This window comes from Aquila chrysaetos, chromosome 5, assembly GCF_900496995.4.
Source record: "Aquila chrysaetos chrysaetos chromosome 5, bAquChr1.4, whole genome shotgun sequence".
NCBI lineage: Eukaryota > Metazoa > Chordata > Aves > Accipitriformes > Accipitridae > Aquila > Aquila chrysaetos.
In genome coordinates, this window is record NC_044008.1 from 34,005,121 (window position 1) to 34,022,511 (window position 17,391).

Genomic DNA, 17,391 nt, shown 5'->3' on the forward strand with positions numbered 1-17,391 from the left:
AGAATACACATGCAGATAAGCTCTTGATATAGTCAAACTAAATCCTTTGAAACCTGTAAATTATGGGAATGGAAACTTGCTGATAAAAGTCTGCTGCTGAGGAGTTACAAAGGGAAAAGCTACCATGACCAGATGGACCAGATCAAGAGTGCCATCCTACCTGGTGTCCTTTGCTGCCATGGATAAGAGTTTTCCAGTTTACAGAAAGAAAACTTTCATCTTTAGCACTTTTAGGGAGTGTTAAAAGGTACCCTAAAATGGAGTGCTTTCTTCATGTCTTTCCTTGGTAGGTGCTGTGGATACATGTTGGTTTTGGAACTGTAAAAAGGTTCAGCTTATTCAGTTCAGTCCCTGGTGTGATTTTATATTCCCTCCTTTCTGAGAACTTTTGGTGACCTCACCAGAATTTGGGACTACATGAGCAATACAGATTACTGATTCCAAAAAGTCTGATATTTTGTCAATTCTCTTTTCTGTAGCATTTTTTCTTTTTTATTTTAAAACCCCTGGATTATGCCAAGCTAGTTTGTTAGAGCACTTTTAGTCCCTGCATGATTTATAAAGCACTTGCTAGTTCAGAAGGATTAAAAAAACATTTTGCTTTATCATGTTCAATAGTCTTATTAAAGACTTAGACCAAGATTTTCCAAAATGCCATGTGATTTGGGGACTCCAGATAGGAAAGAGTTTATTCCTCAAATAACTCACAAAAATCAGTGAATACTCACAATAATCAGTAAATTCAAAAACCCTACTTAGTATGAATTCCTTAGTTAAAATACCTTCATTAGTCCCTGAAGGCTAAAATTCTTATTCTGAAAAACACTCTTTTGCCCTATCACTGCATAAACAAGAAACATAAACACAGCCTGACCACCCCAGCCCTATTCACAAATGCAAGTGTCCAGTCTGAATGGTTCCCCCAGCGTACACCTACGCTAGAGAGAAGAGACTCCTTAGAAACCACAAAATCTGGTTTAGCAGGACAGTTCCAATCTAATTTACATTTATCAAAGTTCAGACACCCAAGAGCCCTCAACACTTTAAGACATGTAAGTCAGATCAGAATCAACAGATCCCTGTTAGAATATATACATCTTTGTGGTACATCTTCTACATTCACAGGAGACTTTTTTTTCCTGAGTGCATAATGCATGAGGAAACCTAGTATTTCTCACTGCCCAAATATAAGAGCCTGGTGCTTTTGCCCAGAGCTCCCACTGAAATCCCTGGGAGCTGTGGGATCAGAAGAAACGTAGGATCAGACTCCAAATCACTAGGCAGACCTGCCACACTTTCCTAAGTTCACAAGTACCACTGCAGGCTAATCAAAGAAAGAACTAATCCTGGAAGCAAGCATTTGAAAAACTCGACATTCAGGAACTTCTGTAATATTTACAGAAAGTTCACCTATAGCGATGAGTGCTGAGGCATGTGAAGTCTCCCCTTTTACATGCGCTCTGCACACATAAACGTAGCATTTTCTAGAGCTTTTTTTTGGGGCGGGGGGAAAGAATATGCACCTAATTCCAGAAAGATGATACTTGTCCTGTTTCCTGGTGGTTAAAATAAACATGTTTAAATAACTGATATGCTTGAGATAACGCTTAGGGCAGCTGAGGTCTGGAATGTTCAGAAATGCTAATGTACGCTTCTTTGACTCTCTCCTACCTACCTTTAAAGTACATCATGCTAAAGGATCAAAAACTGGTTTGGATTTTGCAGAACAGTTTGTAGGATTTAATTGAAGTAAAATTATGCTTGAAAAGAAAACAACTGTTATTCTGTTTCTATAACGAGCCTTTTGGTTTCACACCTCAAAGACTTACTTCAATAAATATGATTCTGCTTGTCTGAATTTCAAGTACATTTAAAACCGCATGATCATAAATAAAAATTCTGAAAACACCACACAAGACTGAAATAAACTGATATATTATAACGGAAAGGCAAAACGCAATATAGACGGTGAGTCTAATACCTAATCTTGTGAATTAACTTTGAATTCAACTTCAATCAGTTCCACGGCTGACAGAAGCGCGCATTCCTAAAAATACTTTAAAACGTCGTTCGTGCCCAGACAAAACATATTTACGTGAAAATCGGCCCATCCAAGAAACAAAACCTGTTTTGTAGAACTATTCGTTTCCAGTTCAATGACACAGCTTACTGCGGGCCTGTTCCGACAGAAAATCGCAGCCACCCCCCGCGACAGCAAACACCGTGGGCAGCCCGGCACAGGGCACGCGTCTCCCACCACCCAGTTTTTACTTTAACGCCGGACCGAATGGCTAATTACTGACCTTTTACACAGCTTTAAAGCTTTCTTTTTTTTTTTTTCTGCCCCTGGTTTTGTCAAAACTTCCAGAAAATTACCTGCTTTGCTTGAATTAATTTTCCTTTTGGTAGGAAGAGCCCGGCCCTTCAGCCCTTGCTGTCCCCCAGGGACGGGGCACTTGGGGAGGGGGCTGCTGCCTCCCGAGCTATCGCTACCGAAGGGGACGGGACCGCTCGCCTTTCTCCCAAAACTAGGAATTTCAACCCTTCCCGGAGCGCCTGTTGGCGGTGAAGCTCTTTTACCATCCCCTCAGGCCGCGAAGAACGAGCAGACCTGAAAGCACAAGGCTTTGCCGCGCTCACTACACCCACACAGGTGCGCCGGCCCGCGCGGTTTAAAGCCGCCGTCCGCCTGCCCTCACGACCGGCCCCTCGCCAGCAGCAGGGCGAGACCCCGCTCCGGAGCCCCGCCGGCAGCACCCCTCCGCCGCCGGGAGGACACCCCGGCGGTACGGCACCCTGCGGGGCACGGCGTCCCGCCGCCGCTGCCGCCTCCGGGCTGGTCGGAGCGGCCGGCAGGAGGGCAGCGGCCGCCTCTCTCCCCGTCGCCGTCCCCTCGCTCCTCGCGAAGCCCCTTCTCGTCCCGACTCCCCGGCGGCGGGACGCGGGAAGGGGCCGGCGCTCACCTGTGGCTGCCGGCGGGAAGACGCCGCCTCTCTCCGCCGCCGGAGCCCGCGCTGGCAGGCGGCCGCCGTCCGCCGCGGAGGGGTTAAGCACTTGAAAAGCCCATCTTGTCGGGTAGGGACCCCCTGAGGGGCTGATTTGTTCCGCCGCGGGGCACAGCTTGAGGGGGACGGGGCTGGCGGGGAGGGGACGGAGCTGGGCAGGGCTCGGCGGCGCCCCGGCCCGCAGCAAGTTCTCGATGAGGAAACTTTTGCCCAGGTTGCCGAAGCCCGGCGCCGCCGGCAGGTTGAGGAGAGCCGAGGAGCCCACCAGGTCCCAGTACAGGGCGCTGGGCAGCATAGCGAGGGCTTTTACCCACCCCCCCGCCTCGCCCTGCCCAGCCCAGCCCAGCCCAGCCCGGCCGCCGCGGCCCCTCACTGGGCTGGGACGGGGCGCCGGGCTATGGGGCCGGGCGGGCTTACGGGGGCGGCTCCCCGAGGGCTGAGGGAAAAGGCGAGCGGAGAGCTCGGCGGGGCTGTCCGTGGAGACGCGGCGCTCCTCTTCGCCGGGCTGGAAGGTGTGTCCAAGCGCATTCATTATGTCAGCCGCGGACGGGGGGGGAGTGATGGACGCGGCCAACAATGCCGCCTTGCCCGGCAGACCCCCCCCCCCCCTCCCGCCCGCCGCTTGAGGGGGGTAAGGGCGGGAAGCTGAGCCGGTCCTGGCGCGGGGGTGGCTTGTCCCGCTTTACCCGCCCGGGCCCGCCGCCATGTCGGGAGGCCGGGGGCGCCCCCTCAGGGGGCGCCCCCGGCCTCCCGACATGGCGGCGGGCTCGCGCCTCCCGCTGCGGAGCTGCACCTGTGTGGAGGGGAAGGGAATGGCCTCTGGCCTCCGTCCCGGCGGGGAGGTGGCTCCGGTGCTCGCCGCGGCGAGATCATGTTGACCTAACGATCCCATGAGGTAATGGGAAGATAGGCATTAGCTCACTCCCTCTGGGCACTTTTATCTGGCCCCTTTTTTTTTTTTGCCTTAGTGACTGCCCCCCACCCCCCCCCCCCCCCGGTTGGATTTTCAACATTTGTCTTAATAAATCTGATTAAGATCAGCGCGGCGCTGTTAATCATGTTTTCCTCGAGATGTGGGACGATGCTTTCTGTGGGCATAAACATGCTCTGGCAGGGGTGGCTCTGTCCGTTTCCACTTCCTTGCCTGTATTCTTACTTACTTTCTTACAAACCAAGTAATGTGGCAAAGATGTCTCATTTTCCAGTTCAAACACACATGCAGAAAGTTAAAATCGGATGCTGTTCCCAAAGACCTTCCCCGTTTTGCAGAGAGATCCTTTTATTTCAAAGCAGCCGTTCACCAGTCTAATCTCAGGGATATTCCCTGCAAAATCCTCTGGAGCAGGTGTGTCCCTTATTTTTGTATAGCAGTAGGGGCGTAACCCCTTGGGCTTGAGGGTACTTCATAGCTAAAACCAGCTGGAGAAGTGGAATCATCCATGTCCTCAGACAGCAAACAGGAAGGATGGTGTAACTGCTGCGGTACTAAGTAATACCTTAGGAGATGTGGATTAAGCGTGTGGATGTCCCAAGCTTTGCTTCATGTCCTTGGGTAGATTGGCCCTGCCAGAGTTTGGGCACTTACTCCGCTGGCACCAAGATGTTGTTACCTGTGGTGAATGGGAACCTAAGTAAGTTGATAAGGATGCTTCGTGCCAGGGGCCCTTGTAGTCTGACCTGTCCTCAGCAGTGGCTGAAACTATGAAGAAGAATAAGACCGAAATGAGCATACCTGATAGTTTTGCCCTGATACACTCCCATTCTCTAACTGTTCTCAGCTTAAAGGATTTCCACAGCTTAAACACTTGTATTTACAGATCTGAAGGCCCTCATCTTTGTAAACTCAAGGTATTAATGCAAGTATTTTACCTGTGAGTGTTTTGAGACTGGAGTTGCCTCTTGCCATAGAAAATGACAGAATCCAGCCTGGTGGATCCCAGAGTACATCTGAAGGTAATATGCATCGTTGTAATATTAAGATGCAGAAATATATATTTATCATGTTTCTAAGGGAAAGAAGCGAGTCTTCCCAGGAGGGCACCTGCTTTTGAGCGAGTAGCTGCCTTTCTAATTACCCCTCATAAATTTCTTCACACTTAAGGATTTATTCTGTCTTTCCTTTCACTGACCAAGTTCTCACAGAGTTCCCAAGGGCCTGAGACACTGAAAACCATAATTCAACACTTGGGAAAGCGCAGTTAGTCCATCCAGCTGTGCCGCATGAATAAAAGGTATTCACCAAGGAAAAGATGGTTGTCAAAGACAGTAGCCTTCAAAGACAGTAGCCTTCAAAGACAGTAGCCTTCAAAGACAGGCTTGGGGTTTGGTTTCCTCCAAAGCCATTTTTCGTGCCAAAGTGGCTACTATTGTGTTAATCATCTCAGCTGTGTAGTTCAGTAAAGTATGATTAGCAAGTTGCATGTTTCTGTGAAATACAAGCCCAACACATGTAGCATTTGACAATTTGCTCTGTGCCATGGAAGAGAGTGATCGGTTGCCACATGACGGGTTAACGAGTCGTGTCAGGTTTCATCTGTAGTTCCAGGGTTCAGCCCATTCATTGCAATGTGTGTTTAAGCAGTTCCCTTCCTCTCTCCCATTTTCATCTATCGGTGGCCTCTCACTCATGTTCTGGCTCTGCTCTCATAGCTGTACCAACAAAGCACTGTGAACCAGATGAGAGAACTCGTCCAGGTTTTAAATAAGACAGTGAGAAAATATTTTTCAAGAGATTCCCAGTGCCGACCTAGAACCGGTCATGTGAGCTTAAGTAAGGGTGGTAGAGTACATATAGCTGAATAAACTCACTAAACGAGGGCAGCCTCTGAGCACTTTGTCTCTGGGACACGTGTCTGTAGCCCTGCTGAGCAGTAGCTAGCAAATTCTGTTTGTCCTCTGGGCATGCGATAATCGGGTACAGTCAGGCCCAAGAGGTGTTACCTGTCAAAAGCTGGAGAGCACAGTACAAGAAAGTATAGGTTCCTCGTTCGGATCTGGAATATGAGCTGATCTGAATGTAAAAACAAGTGTCATCCCTAAACCCAGATCCTTTCCAGTGAATGCAGCCTGGAAATGGGTGACAAACAGATCCTTAGCCAAGGACCTGGAAAGTCATTGCATGTGTATTACCTGGATACAGACAGTAAGTAGAGTTGGTATTCACATGGTGAAAAGCTTTCATTCCATTTGGTTCTGCAAACTTGGAAGGGATTTACTCTGTATTTGGATTTTGCCAATTTATTAGTTTACTTTTACCTTAACCAGACTAAAGAAGAAGAAAGTTTGCCTTGACTGGATATCTTGGCTTGCATCGGGTGATTGGAAAACATGAAGATACGCTTCTTGGGTTGCAGAGCTTAAAAATGGGGTACATGGAACGTACATTAAATGCTCAGCTCTCCCTGTTGTGCCTTCCCCACCGGGAGTCCTCGGTACAGTCTTACTGCTAAGGCAGACAATTTATTTAACATCCTAAGCACGAGATCTGTGCAACTAAATCAAAGTCTCCCTAATGATCCCTCTTCTACATCAGCTTTGCCCTTTCTCAGATGGCATTTCCATCCTTGAGCTGGGCGATCTCTCCCTTGCAGGTCTTTCCCTGTAGCAATTCACGTTAAGCCGAATCCTGCCATTAGTTCAAACTTTTCTTACAAACATTCCCATTGCTTAGCGGGAAGCATGTATTATTAGCCATCAGATGTTCCTCTTAACTTTCTTTCCAGTAATTCTCACTAACTTGTTGACATTTTACTTACTTTCTTCTAAAGCTGCCAAATATATGGCTAGTCATAAGCTGCAGCAGTCAACCACAAAATCCAAATAACAGAAACAATTCTTTATTCATTTCCTTATTTTACACTCTACCAGATTCAGTCGGCATCTACATTATTTGCCAGATTTACATACACGTAATTTTTCTGCGAACCCTTTTTGACAAGGAGAACCTCCCTGGCTAAGACAGCTGCTTAAAGTTTAAGCCGCTTAGGTTTAGATCTGCACTCCAGTAAATTACTCCAAGGTATCCAAAGGATAATGGGGAGGCTCCTTTATTTTACTGCATAGGCTATGTTGGAAAATGGTAGCATAGGTATCTCAGGAAAAGATGTGTTTTCCAGGACCTTGTGACAGCAGCAGCTGAAAAGCCTTGTAATTCAAAAGAAGCGTGTAAATAGCAGAGGAGTCCTACCTAGCCCAGGGCAAATTCACGCTGTGCTGTTCCTGACTACGAGTTTTCACAAAGGCATCTCCAATCAGCATGGATAAAATGCCTAAAATTGATTTGAGAAATTAGTCATTTAAATGCTCTTTACATTCTATTAAAATCAGATATGCAAAAACTTCAGCACACCTGCCATTTCTGGGTGTGAAGACCTCATGTGGCGTGAGCCGTCTGCCTCCATGCTCCCAAACAATGTTCCTCTTTGGCAGCCTGAGATGCTCAAACTGTATTACTGCCATTTTCTTCCATATAGCCAGGAATGAGGATCTTGATAAACAGACGCACACTTGCAGGAGACAGAGATGAGGTAATTGAATACAGGTCTTTTCTAATGCTCTCTTTGCTTAAGCGTGCTAAAGGCAGCTCTACCAAGCCATAATTTTACTGGATTCAGTGTATGACACGTTAGAGACATCTATTTGAACTCACTTATTAATTATTTCCAACTTTGCTTTTCCAGCAAAAATAATGCCATACTCTCTCTACTTTTCTGCTTGTAAGCTTTGGAGTGGCATATTCTAGCCAAAGGAATAATACGCAAATCCTACCAGAGTGTACATGCACTTCTTGAGATTGATGCTGAAGTTCTCTGGCAAAAAATGCCCTGGACTTCGGCATCAAAATGCACTTCTAATAACATAATTATCTGCCATTTTCTAAGGTAGATGCATTTTCCACACCCTTGGAGATAGTAGTCTCGCACTGTTTCATCTAACCTGAGCATAGTAGACAACAGTCTGCAAAAGTACGTTCTTCAAAATAATACCAAGCTTGGCAAGCTCAGGCTGGGCAATGTCATCACTGCAGAGCTGCTGTAGACTTTTAGGCAGTTTTTGCTCTAAATTTCCCCTCCCCACTCAAAAATCACTCCCTTGACGTTTTGGTGATGATCATACATGGGGAGGCTGAATGTCCTGGCCTGAGAAAGCAGCTCGCTGTCAGGTTATGCTAACCTGGGTGCAAACCACTCTGGTTAGCTCCAACCCAGAGACACCACAGAACAGCAGTGACAGAAGTAGCACAGGTACTCAGCAAACTAGGAGCAAAGATCCAGCTCTGTAGGAGGGATTTGAGTTTTGACCGTAAGTTTTTTTCCGTGTTTTTGTACCATCCCCAAACTATTCTGGCTTGCACATGCTGCTTTTTGTACCATAAAGTTTAGGACACAGTTCAAATAAAAACTATGGCATCTGCATGATGTGAGGCATGAACCTGTTATAAGCTAACTTCTTAAGCGTAGCTTACACCAAAAAATGTTGCAGTGACTTGCACTGTGGAGACTCTTGCTGGGTGAGTGTTGCCTGCACCACTTTATGAATGGATCTCCCACAGGCAGCCTGGGGAAGCCTTCGGCATCTCTTTCCAGGAAAGGGCAGGGTGTGGAAGGAGAGGAAAATTAGATTTGTACACTCTGGCTAGGCTGGGGTCCTGTCACAGCTCAGTATTTTCTCCGTTTGACTTGGAAATATTTTCTGTGCATGGGGAGACATAGGCAGTGTTCAGAAAACAGAGTAGGAAACTGCACCACTGTCTTGCTCTGCATGCAGCAGCAAGGGGCAGCCTCAAGGAGAGCCTGGGTGGGCTTGTGTTGGATATGGGCTTCCGCTGTAGCTGCCCACACAAACCACTTGCAAGCCTCCCAAACCTTGCAAGCCACAGCTGCCTTATGAGGGAGGAGCAAAACTGGCAGCCAGCCCACAACATTAGAAGATTTGGGGCACCCTGTTGTTGCCATTTTAATTTCTGAGGAGGCAGTTTGCCTTGACACTAACTTCTCTTCCTACCTCCTGCTGGGTTTTTTTGGTTTTTTTTTTTTCAGGCCTGACATCCTGAAAGCAATATAAACTTTGCCAGGTTAGTCAAGCTTTTGAGAAGTCTAGATTTAGCTAAAGCATTTCACAGCACTCCCAGCTGAACTTAACCATTCACCAGGAAACTCTGCTGTGCTTAGGAATCACCATCATTCTGAACAAACACAGATGGAATTAGCATTCTTTCTATCCAGTTCCATAAAAAGCTTCAAGAGCTCAGTTTCAAATGGCTGAAGTCATTTCCGTCAAATCTGGCTTGGCATTAGATCTCAACAAGTTGCAAAAAAAGAAGTGAAATGTTGAAGTGTGAAAAGAAATTGATTCCCTGTCAAGTTATGTTGCAGATGTGAGCAAAATCTTACTGCAGCATGCACCCTGACTTTCATGCATGATTTTAACACATGTCGAAAGCTAGCTATATGGATATGACTCAAACTTTTAAAACTATGCTTCTCCCTGCAGAAACCACACATGGAAAACTTCAATCCTACAGGATTTTACTTGGAAATTTCATTTTCATAGTTTGGATTTTTTTTCACCTCTGTGACATACTGGGAATAAAGTGGAGTGTGTGAAAGAGCTTATATAATGGAACTTGTAATTCACATTTAATTAGACAGTAGCAGGATCTACTGCTCCCACTCTGATACAAAGGATTCAGAAGGCAGTATATAAAACATACAGTGATTTCTCAGAAGATGACTTATATTCCTAAGAATAAATCATATTTACAACTCTGCTGATGTGAAATACAGAGGTTATCCAATAGTCTGTCCAGCATCGTCTTCTATACCTTGGTATGATTTATAGCAGTGTTGATACTTCAGGCATCTGGTGATATAAAAAACAGAGCAAGGTGTTTTCTGAATGTCTTGGGTATTTCACAACTTCTATTGTGTACCTTTGTCCTCTTCAGAAAGTGATGGTGTTAGAGACTTGTGTAATTGTTTTAAGGAATGTTTTTCAATATTGGATTAACCAGCTGAAATCCATGTAGTGCTCAAAAGTACCAGCTATTTCTATGGTCAGAGCACTGTGATCCTCTCACAGATCATAGTTTCAGGCTGTATTTTCAGCAAAAGACTAACTTATTAAATGTCCTTCTACCAATTCATAGATTTAAGTAGTTTAAAGAAGGTGAGAGGGTCACAGTTTTCTTTATTTCCCTTACAGCTGCTGCCACAGTTTCCAAAGCTTTAACATCTTCAGGTCAGAGGGTACAGCATGCTGCTGCACTGCTCCAGCACAGGTGAGTCTGTCTCAAAATAACTGGGACAGATGGACAGTCTTTTTCTATTCCCTACATATGTTTCAATTACTGTACTAGTTTCTTTACTGTACCTAGAAGGGCCCTACAATAAGACACATGCAGATAATGCTATTAAAAGAGAAATCAGTCACCATCATATTATCAGAGGGCGCATACCCTCTTCATGCTTCCTTTGAAAAGAACAACTTCAGTTGTTTTTTGAACGTTGTTCCTTAAACATTAGAAATAATTGTTTCCCCCCAAAAAAGCAGAGAATCAAGTGGGGGAGTATGTATGAAAAAGAGAATATTTGCCCACTTGTTGACATCATTAATTTCTTTTAAACTTTGTAACGTAATGCAGGGGAGCACATGAAGTGGATTACTGCATTCAGAAGCATTTTACCCACAAGAGGTGAAGGTTCACAGTTTGGTTAGGTCCCAAATGGCTGACTTGCATGACTCTCGCACTTCCTAACTGAAGTGTTAGGTAGTATAATGAAATTTCAAGGCAAAGAAAAACACGAATAGCTTCTGCAGTTGTGAAAGAAGTAAAACCTTGACAGCTAGGTCTCAACCCAACATTTACAATACAATTACGTGGTCCGTTTGTCAAGCAAATTCCTGCTCAGGTAACACCGCATAGAAAGTACTGGACTGGTTTCCTGTGGCAGTTTCTCTTCACTGCACACCATCATAACAGCATGGAGGTTTTATTTTTTTCAGCGAGAGAAGCAAGGCTGCTAGTAGAATAACAAAAAAGGAATCTAAATTCAGAGTAAAGAGGACAATGTGGTCTGAGCTGGACATACTTTGCAAATGGTGCACAAGAAATAGAGGTTTGGCCACATTTTGCTTAACAACAAACAATTAAATAAAACAGTATTGTTGTTGAATATAGCCATTCATTTATCCAAGGACAACATGTTTTCTCTTTCTGCAGGTGGAATGACTGTAATCTATGTTCAAAGAAAGAATGGTGCAACTGCCAGTTTGATATTCGTAATTGAGCACTTTACCTGCACAATTCAGGGACCATCTTTTGTGTAGGTCTATCCAAGGTGTTACTGAAGAAAATAGTAGTATTTCAGTGTGGTATTCTTGAAAGGTTCGAGCCTACCTGCTCCAGCTAGCTGAAAGGTTATATGCCGTGCTGATCATGGTACCTGAGCACCACTAAAGTCAAGGTGACCATTCATATTAGTTAGGCTTTTGGAGAACTGGGCCTTATAATTTCCTAAAGGAAATCTCTATTTAGCTATCAGAGTTTTGCTATGTTGTGGCAATTTTTCTGCTCACAAAGGAACCTTTCATTATCATGGTAAACAATAACAGATTGAAGCAAAAAACCCCAAATATCCTGCTTCTTAGGAAACAACCATAAATGCTTCACAAACAATTTGGGAGGCGGGGAAAGAGAAGAAAAGGTCTGCAAAGCTGCAGTAGGGGTTATGGTCCAGCAGGAGAGTAGGTGGGGAATCTTGCATGGCTGCTGACTGCCGGACAAAGCTTTTATTGCTACGAGCAACATAAGGACCGGGCAGCCTGACCGAGCACACTGACCCAAGGAAAGCAGGATTTCTGCAAGCAAAAAGAATGGAGCTCAAATCTATGCACCCTAATTTCTCTTAGTGGCTTCAGTGGGGCAAACTGACAGACTGAGGCAAGGATCCTGCTAAATAATCTCCAAAATGGTATTTTGCATTTGAGTAGTAGTTTCTGGGAAAGTCTGCCCTACGTGGTACAAGCCTTTTTTGTTGTTGTGTTTTATTTTGTTTTTCCCAGACATAACTCTTTGACATGTGTAGGGCACCATGCCATGTGTGTCACATTTTCGCTGCACATGATCTATAGGTCTGTAAAATTCCCCTGTTTTTCACAGGAAGGGATAGTAATCCAGTAATATCCAGTAAAAGCAGGATTGGAAAAGTCTTTCAAGATTAAATACTCCTTTACTGAAAATAAATAAGTTCATTTCTGGAAATTGTTTCTATTTATGAACTAGAGCTGTCACAGAAAACCATTAGCCTTTATTAAAATTCCTCTGGAAATTTTTTGTTCACCAGCCTATGGAAAAAAAAAGTTTTTCTGGTTGTTCCCGATATGAATAACCAAAAAGATGTATTTACTTCTGTGTACCAATTTCTTACCAACAGTGCTCTCCTCCGTTGTTTCCAGAGCCCAAGATACCTGAATGTTTAAGCGCTTATCTATATGACTTCAGTCTTGTCTCATGTGAACGTCTGCCAGGCAGGAACTGGGCTGTCAGCTTCATCCCATCAAAAAGCCTTCCAGTGCCATGAGCTGAAGGCAGGTTCCAATTGTTAAGTCATTCTGGCCCGGGCTGAATTTAAAGGCAGGCTCCTGTAGTGAGCGGAAGTTGCTGGAGGCAACGGCTCAGCAAAAGGCATTAAAATCATATGTCTCATAATTATTCTTTTGACTCAATTACCCATTTACTCTTTATTTTTATATCCAGTGGAACCTGAGGGCAGCAAATACTGCATAAGGGGAACAAATCCTGTATAATAGTTCTTGTTTTGGTACATTCACTTAGTGGTGATTTATTAAGGGCTGCTGAATAAGCCTGATTAAAATGCATAAACAGTTCTGAACAGTAAACAACCATGTCTAAGGATGAAAAAATGGGACCCACATGCTGTGCATGGAAATTGCCCTTAACAACATGGCCTATTGTTGAACAGATAGGAAGCCAAAGGTTGCTTGTAATCAAATTTGAAGTTTCCCATCACTTATAAAAGCAACACTTCCTTGTGTAAACGTTTCAATTTGTTGTTGTTAAAAACTGCTTCCTGACTTAATCCCTACAGGAACCCACGATTTCTTTGATTGTCAGGTAGAAAGACAATTTCAGTAACTTTAGATTTAGACAAAGTAAAATAAATACGCTTAGCGCAAGCATTCCCGCAGCAATAAAATCTGCATACTTTCCTAAGATTAATTAGAAAAAATGACTCGTTGCAGCAATTTAATCTCTTCTGAAATTTTCCTTTTTTCTTGCAACTAAAATAATGCAAAATAGCAGAAATATCTAGAGCACAGTACAGCAGTACTAACCCTCCTGACTTCACATGGCAGCTAGAAGCTCCCTGCAGATTTCTTATTTTTCCCTTGATTTACAAGGTTAATTAATTACATAAATTTTCATATTAAATATCTGATCTAATGTACACTAAAAAATTATAGTCTTGCCGTTGTCAGGGGGCTTTGAGTCATGCTTAGAGCAAACACAGGTACATTACAAAAAATAAAAGTTGCTTTTGATTACTTTGACAAATACAGCTTTAAAGCAAGGAAACCCAAGTCCTGACTGAACTATAAATGCCATTACATTTCCCTCTGGATGCAACAGGAGCTTTGCCAGAGGCTTCCAGGGAGCCGAGATTTCACCCACTGCATTTGAGGTCTCTGAACAAAATGATGTCTCCCTAACATTGTTAAAACATATTTTTTTTCCTGTAACAAATAGGAGCAAGCTATATTTATGTCCTCATCTATAAAACATGATTCTCTATTATCTGTCGTCTTTGAAAGCTCCTAGAGGCTTAGAGGTCCCTAACAACTGGAGGAAGGCAAATGTTGCACCCATCCCCAAAAAGGACAAGCTGGGGAACTACAAGAACTAAGGGGACCTTGTGAGATTCAGCAAGGACAAATGCCAAGTGCTGTCCCCAGGAGGGAAGCACCCCTGCAGCAGCCTGGGCTGGGGAGGGAGAGGCTGGGGAGCAGCTCTGCAGGAACGGGGTTCCGATGGGCAGCTGTGTGCCCCGGCAGCAAGGACAGCCGCCTGCCTCGTGTAGGAACAGGGATGCAGCCTTTGGGCTGCGGGAAGGGACTGCTCCCCATTTCTCAGCACTTGTTAGACCACATCTAGACACTGCGTCCAGTTTTGAGCCCACCAGCGCAAGAAAGAGACGGACAAACTGGAGTGAGATCAGCAGAGGCACCCGAGCTGGTTGGGGACTGGAGCATTTGAAACTGAAGGAACTGGGCTTGTTCAGCCTGAAACAGACACAGCTTCGGGGGGAAACCAACAGCCCGTCAGCACCTCTGGGGAGGTTAGCAAGAAGACAGAGTCAGACTCTTCACAGCAGAGCATAGAGAGAGAACAAGAGGCAGCGGGCATAAATTGAAACGAGGGATTCAGACTGGATAGAAGGAGAAACATTTTTCCCATGAGGACAGTCGGGCAGTGGAAGAGGCTGCTCAGAGAGGCTGTGCAGTCTCCACCCCTGGAGTTTTTCAAGACCCAACTGGATAAAGCCCTGAGCAACCTGGTCTGAGCTCAGAAGTGACCCAACTTTGAGCAGGAGGTCGCACTAGAGACCTCATGAGGTCTTTCCAGCCTGAATTATCCTATGAGCCAATTCTAGTGTTCAGGAACAAAGCTCCTGATGACAGGTCTGTGTAAACTGCGCTGCAACATCAAACCAATTTTTAATAATGTTCTAATTGGGAATTTTCCATTTAATAGGCTTTACAATGTATATTGAACCTTGAGAGAGAGCTGCCTGAGCTGAGAGAAGGTGATGAAGGAAGAATATTCCTAGATCTTTCTGGAGAACCTCTATGGCCCTTACTTACAGGTCCTTATACTGGGATAAGACTAGGATCCACAAAACCTCAAGTCCTTTTGTATTTAGGCGTCTTCTGGGTAAAGATAATAAGCTCCTATTTTTGCAGATACCCTTTTTTAGACCAAAATACTGGGGGTTTTATTTCATATATCATAGGCCATGGCACTTAGGCTGAGCACAGTGAGGACTAGGAGGCCTGAGGGGCAGGAGAGAAGGCATTTAAGAAAAGCCCCACTCTGCGACCTGGGGACGAGTCCTCGCATTCTGCTGCAGGATTGCCTCTAGTATTTGCATCAGCTGGCTTGAGGCTGCCTAGCTGTACACCTGGCTAAAGCATAAAAAATGGGTATCGTCTTTGTCACTGAATGTATTTTGGCTAAAAGAGGCCCTAACTATTGTATTTAACCTTAAGTTTTTCATCCATTATACATGCCTGGATCCTGCTGAACAAAACAGGCCCTTCCAGAAATTTCGGCAAAACCAGGGCTCCAGGGCAGGCTTAGGCATGGGACAGGCACTGGGGGTACCTCTGCCTTGGGGGGGTGACTGACTCCCATGGGCTGTGGGAGAACTCAGAGCTCGTGGGGCATTTAACTGTTGAAAATAGAGGGTTTGTAGTTGCCCAAAAGCTGGTGAGAAGTCTGGTTGGGCCAATGCTGTAGACACAGGGGCCTGTAATCATACTTTGAAGGTTGTGTCTGATAAGGATCTGGTTGAAACCGTATGATAAAAATTTCTGAGGGTTTTTGTTGGAGCTAATTGTAGCTAGAATGATTATAGTCAGTAGGAGGATACTCACGTCTTTGGAAATTAACTATTTTATAAGCAGTATGAACCAGCATTAGTATTTTTTGTCCTAACCGTAGAGTTACACAAGTTTTGTGAAGTCAAATATAAAAATGAAAGTTCTGTCTCACCTTTGTTTTGGGTCTTACCCAATTTGGGCATTTGACTTAGAAAATTCCTAAATCAAAATTAGTGAAGAGATCATTATCTATTTTAGGAATACTTCTTTTCAAATTAGAATAGTGTTCATTGTCTTGGTGTACTGAGGGCTTTTTCCTGACATGGAGCACTATTTCAAGCATTTGTTAATACTGTGAAGCTTTCAGTTAAGATTGAGGTTATACCTGAAATATTTTAAGAGTGATGAGATTCAGAGTATCATGGGGTGCAAGGCTGTATGCATAAAACTGTGCTGTGGTGAAAATATAGGATTGCATATAAGAAATCCTCTTTTTCTTCTTTTCATACCTTACAGGTTGGCATGGAATTGTTGTTTCTGTAGATTAGAAGCTCCTCAGACATGAGATACACTATGTTATTACCTGTGCTTGGTGTCTTTTGCAGTCTTCACTTGTCTGCTTTTAATGTGAGGCCAAATTAGCATACCAAGCTGTAGATGTTCATTTACATTTTGCTCTCCAAGCAAACAAATAGCAAAGAAGCCATTTCCTTTCCCAAATTTTTACAAGTATCAAGCAATGTATTTGAGTTTGTTATTACTCTAAAAACCTTTTTCTGATTATTTTCACAAAAGTGTGAGAATAAATTTTGACAATAAAAGTGATCTAAGATTCATTACTTTAAAATATCTATCTTTTCCAATACTTTCAACGATTCGTTTTCTTTCTCTTCACTAAAATTCAGCCTTACAACTTTTTTCTGCTTTGCACAAATGTGCATCTGTTACAGCGTGTTTATATATTACTGGAAAAAATTATATACCTAATTACAATTCTGATGATGTCCCTCAATTTATATCCATTTAATACCGCTCTCTTATTTCATTTAAGGAACCACTTTTCCCCAGTGTAAAATGTCACCATCAATACCACATTTGATGATGTTGCATATCAATCTTTTATGCGATGCTAAATCAAAAAGCCTCTTTGTTGTCAACTTCAGATGTCTCCCTACTTCACACCTGCCGGTTTTCATTGTCTTTCCCATGAAGAAGTTAATCACGTTAGTTAAACACAATTTTCCCTTTATATATCCATGCTGACTAGTGCATATCTGTTCATATGTTTCCCAGTTATCTTTCCAGATAATTACTGAAACAATTTTTGTGTTTTGTTTTAGTTTGGTTTTTTTATGTAACAAATCATACCTAGGTAGCATGTATCTGGGAGGAGATCAGTTGGCCCTGAGACACTGGGCCAACAGGGAGAAATTATTTAGGCGATATCCTAATGTTACAAAGAGATGTAATTGCCAAGGTAAGGCCCTCTGACATGTTTACCATGTGTTATTTAACCTATCACTGTTTGTCAGTCTGTCTGTCCTATGTACATAAACTTTGATTGTACATTAGACTTCTATAAGCACATTACTGCACCCAGTAACCCCTATTTAACCCCTCTTCTCAGCTCATTGAAATAGAATTCAAAAGGATGTGATCAATTACTCAATTAAGGTAGATTGTAATCTAGCCAGGTATTTGTATAGCACCTACTCCCTTGTATACAATTACTTCTCTTCTTTCTTCCCCAGGCACTCACGTAATT

General features: G+C 43.9%; 1 protein-coding gene and 1 long non-coding RNA gene across 2 annotated transcripts in view; one reads left to right on the forward strand and one right to left on the reverse strand.

The window, feature by feature from the left end:
* DBX2 (developing brain homeobox 2) overlaps positions 1 to 3,675 on the reverse strand; it is a 21,599-nt gene extending 17,924 nt beyond the window's left edge. The window contains exon 1 of the mRNA XM_030016302.1: positions 2,964 to 3,675. Within this exon, the coding sequence (XP_029872162.1) occupies positions 2,964 to 3,537 (574 nt within the window). The 5' untranslated portion in view covers positions 3,538 to 3,675. The remainder of the gene's footprint in view (positions 1 to 2,963) is intronic.
* On the forward strand, positions 2,982 to 13,887 carry LOC115342252. The gene is made up of 3 exons (XR_003923692.1): positions 2,982 to 3,075; positions 10,209 to 10,284; positions 13,839 to 13,887. It is a non-coding gene; the product is annotated as an uncharacterized LOC115342252 (long non-coding RNA).
* Positions 13,888 to 17,391: the final 3,504 nt, after the last annotated feature.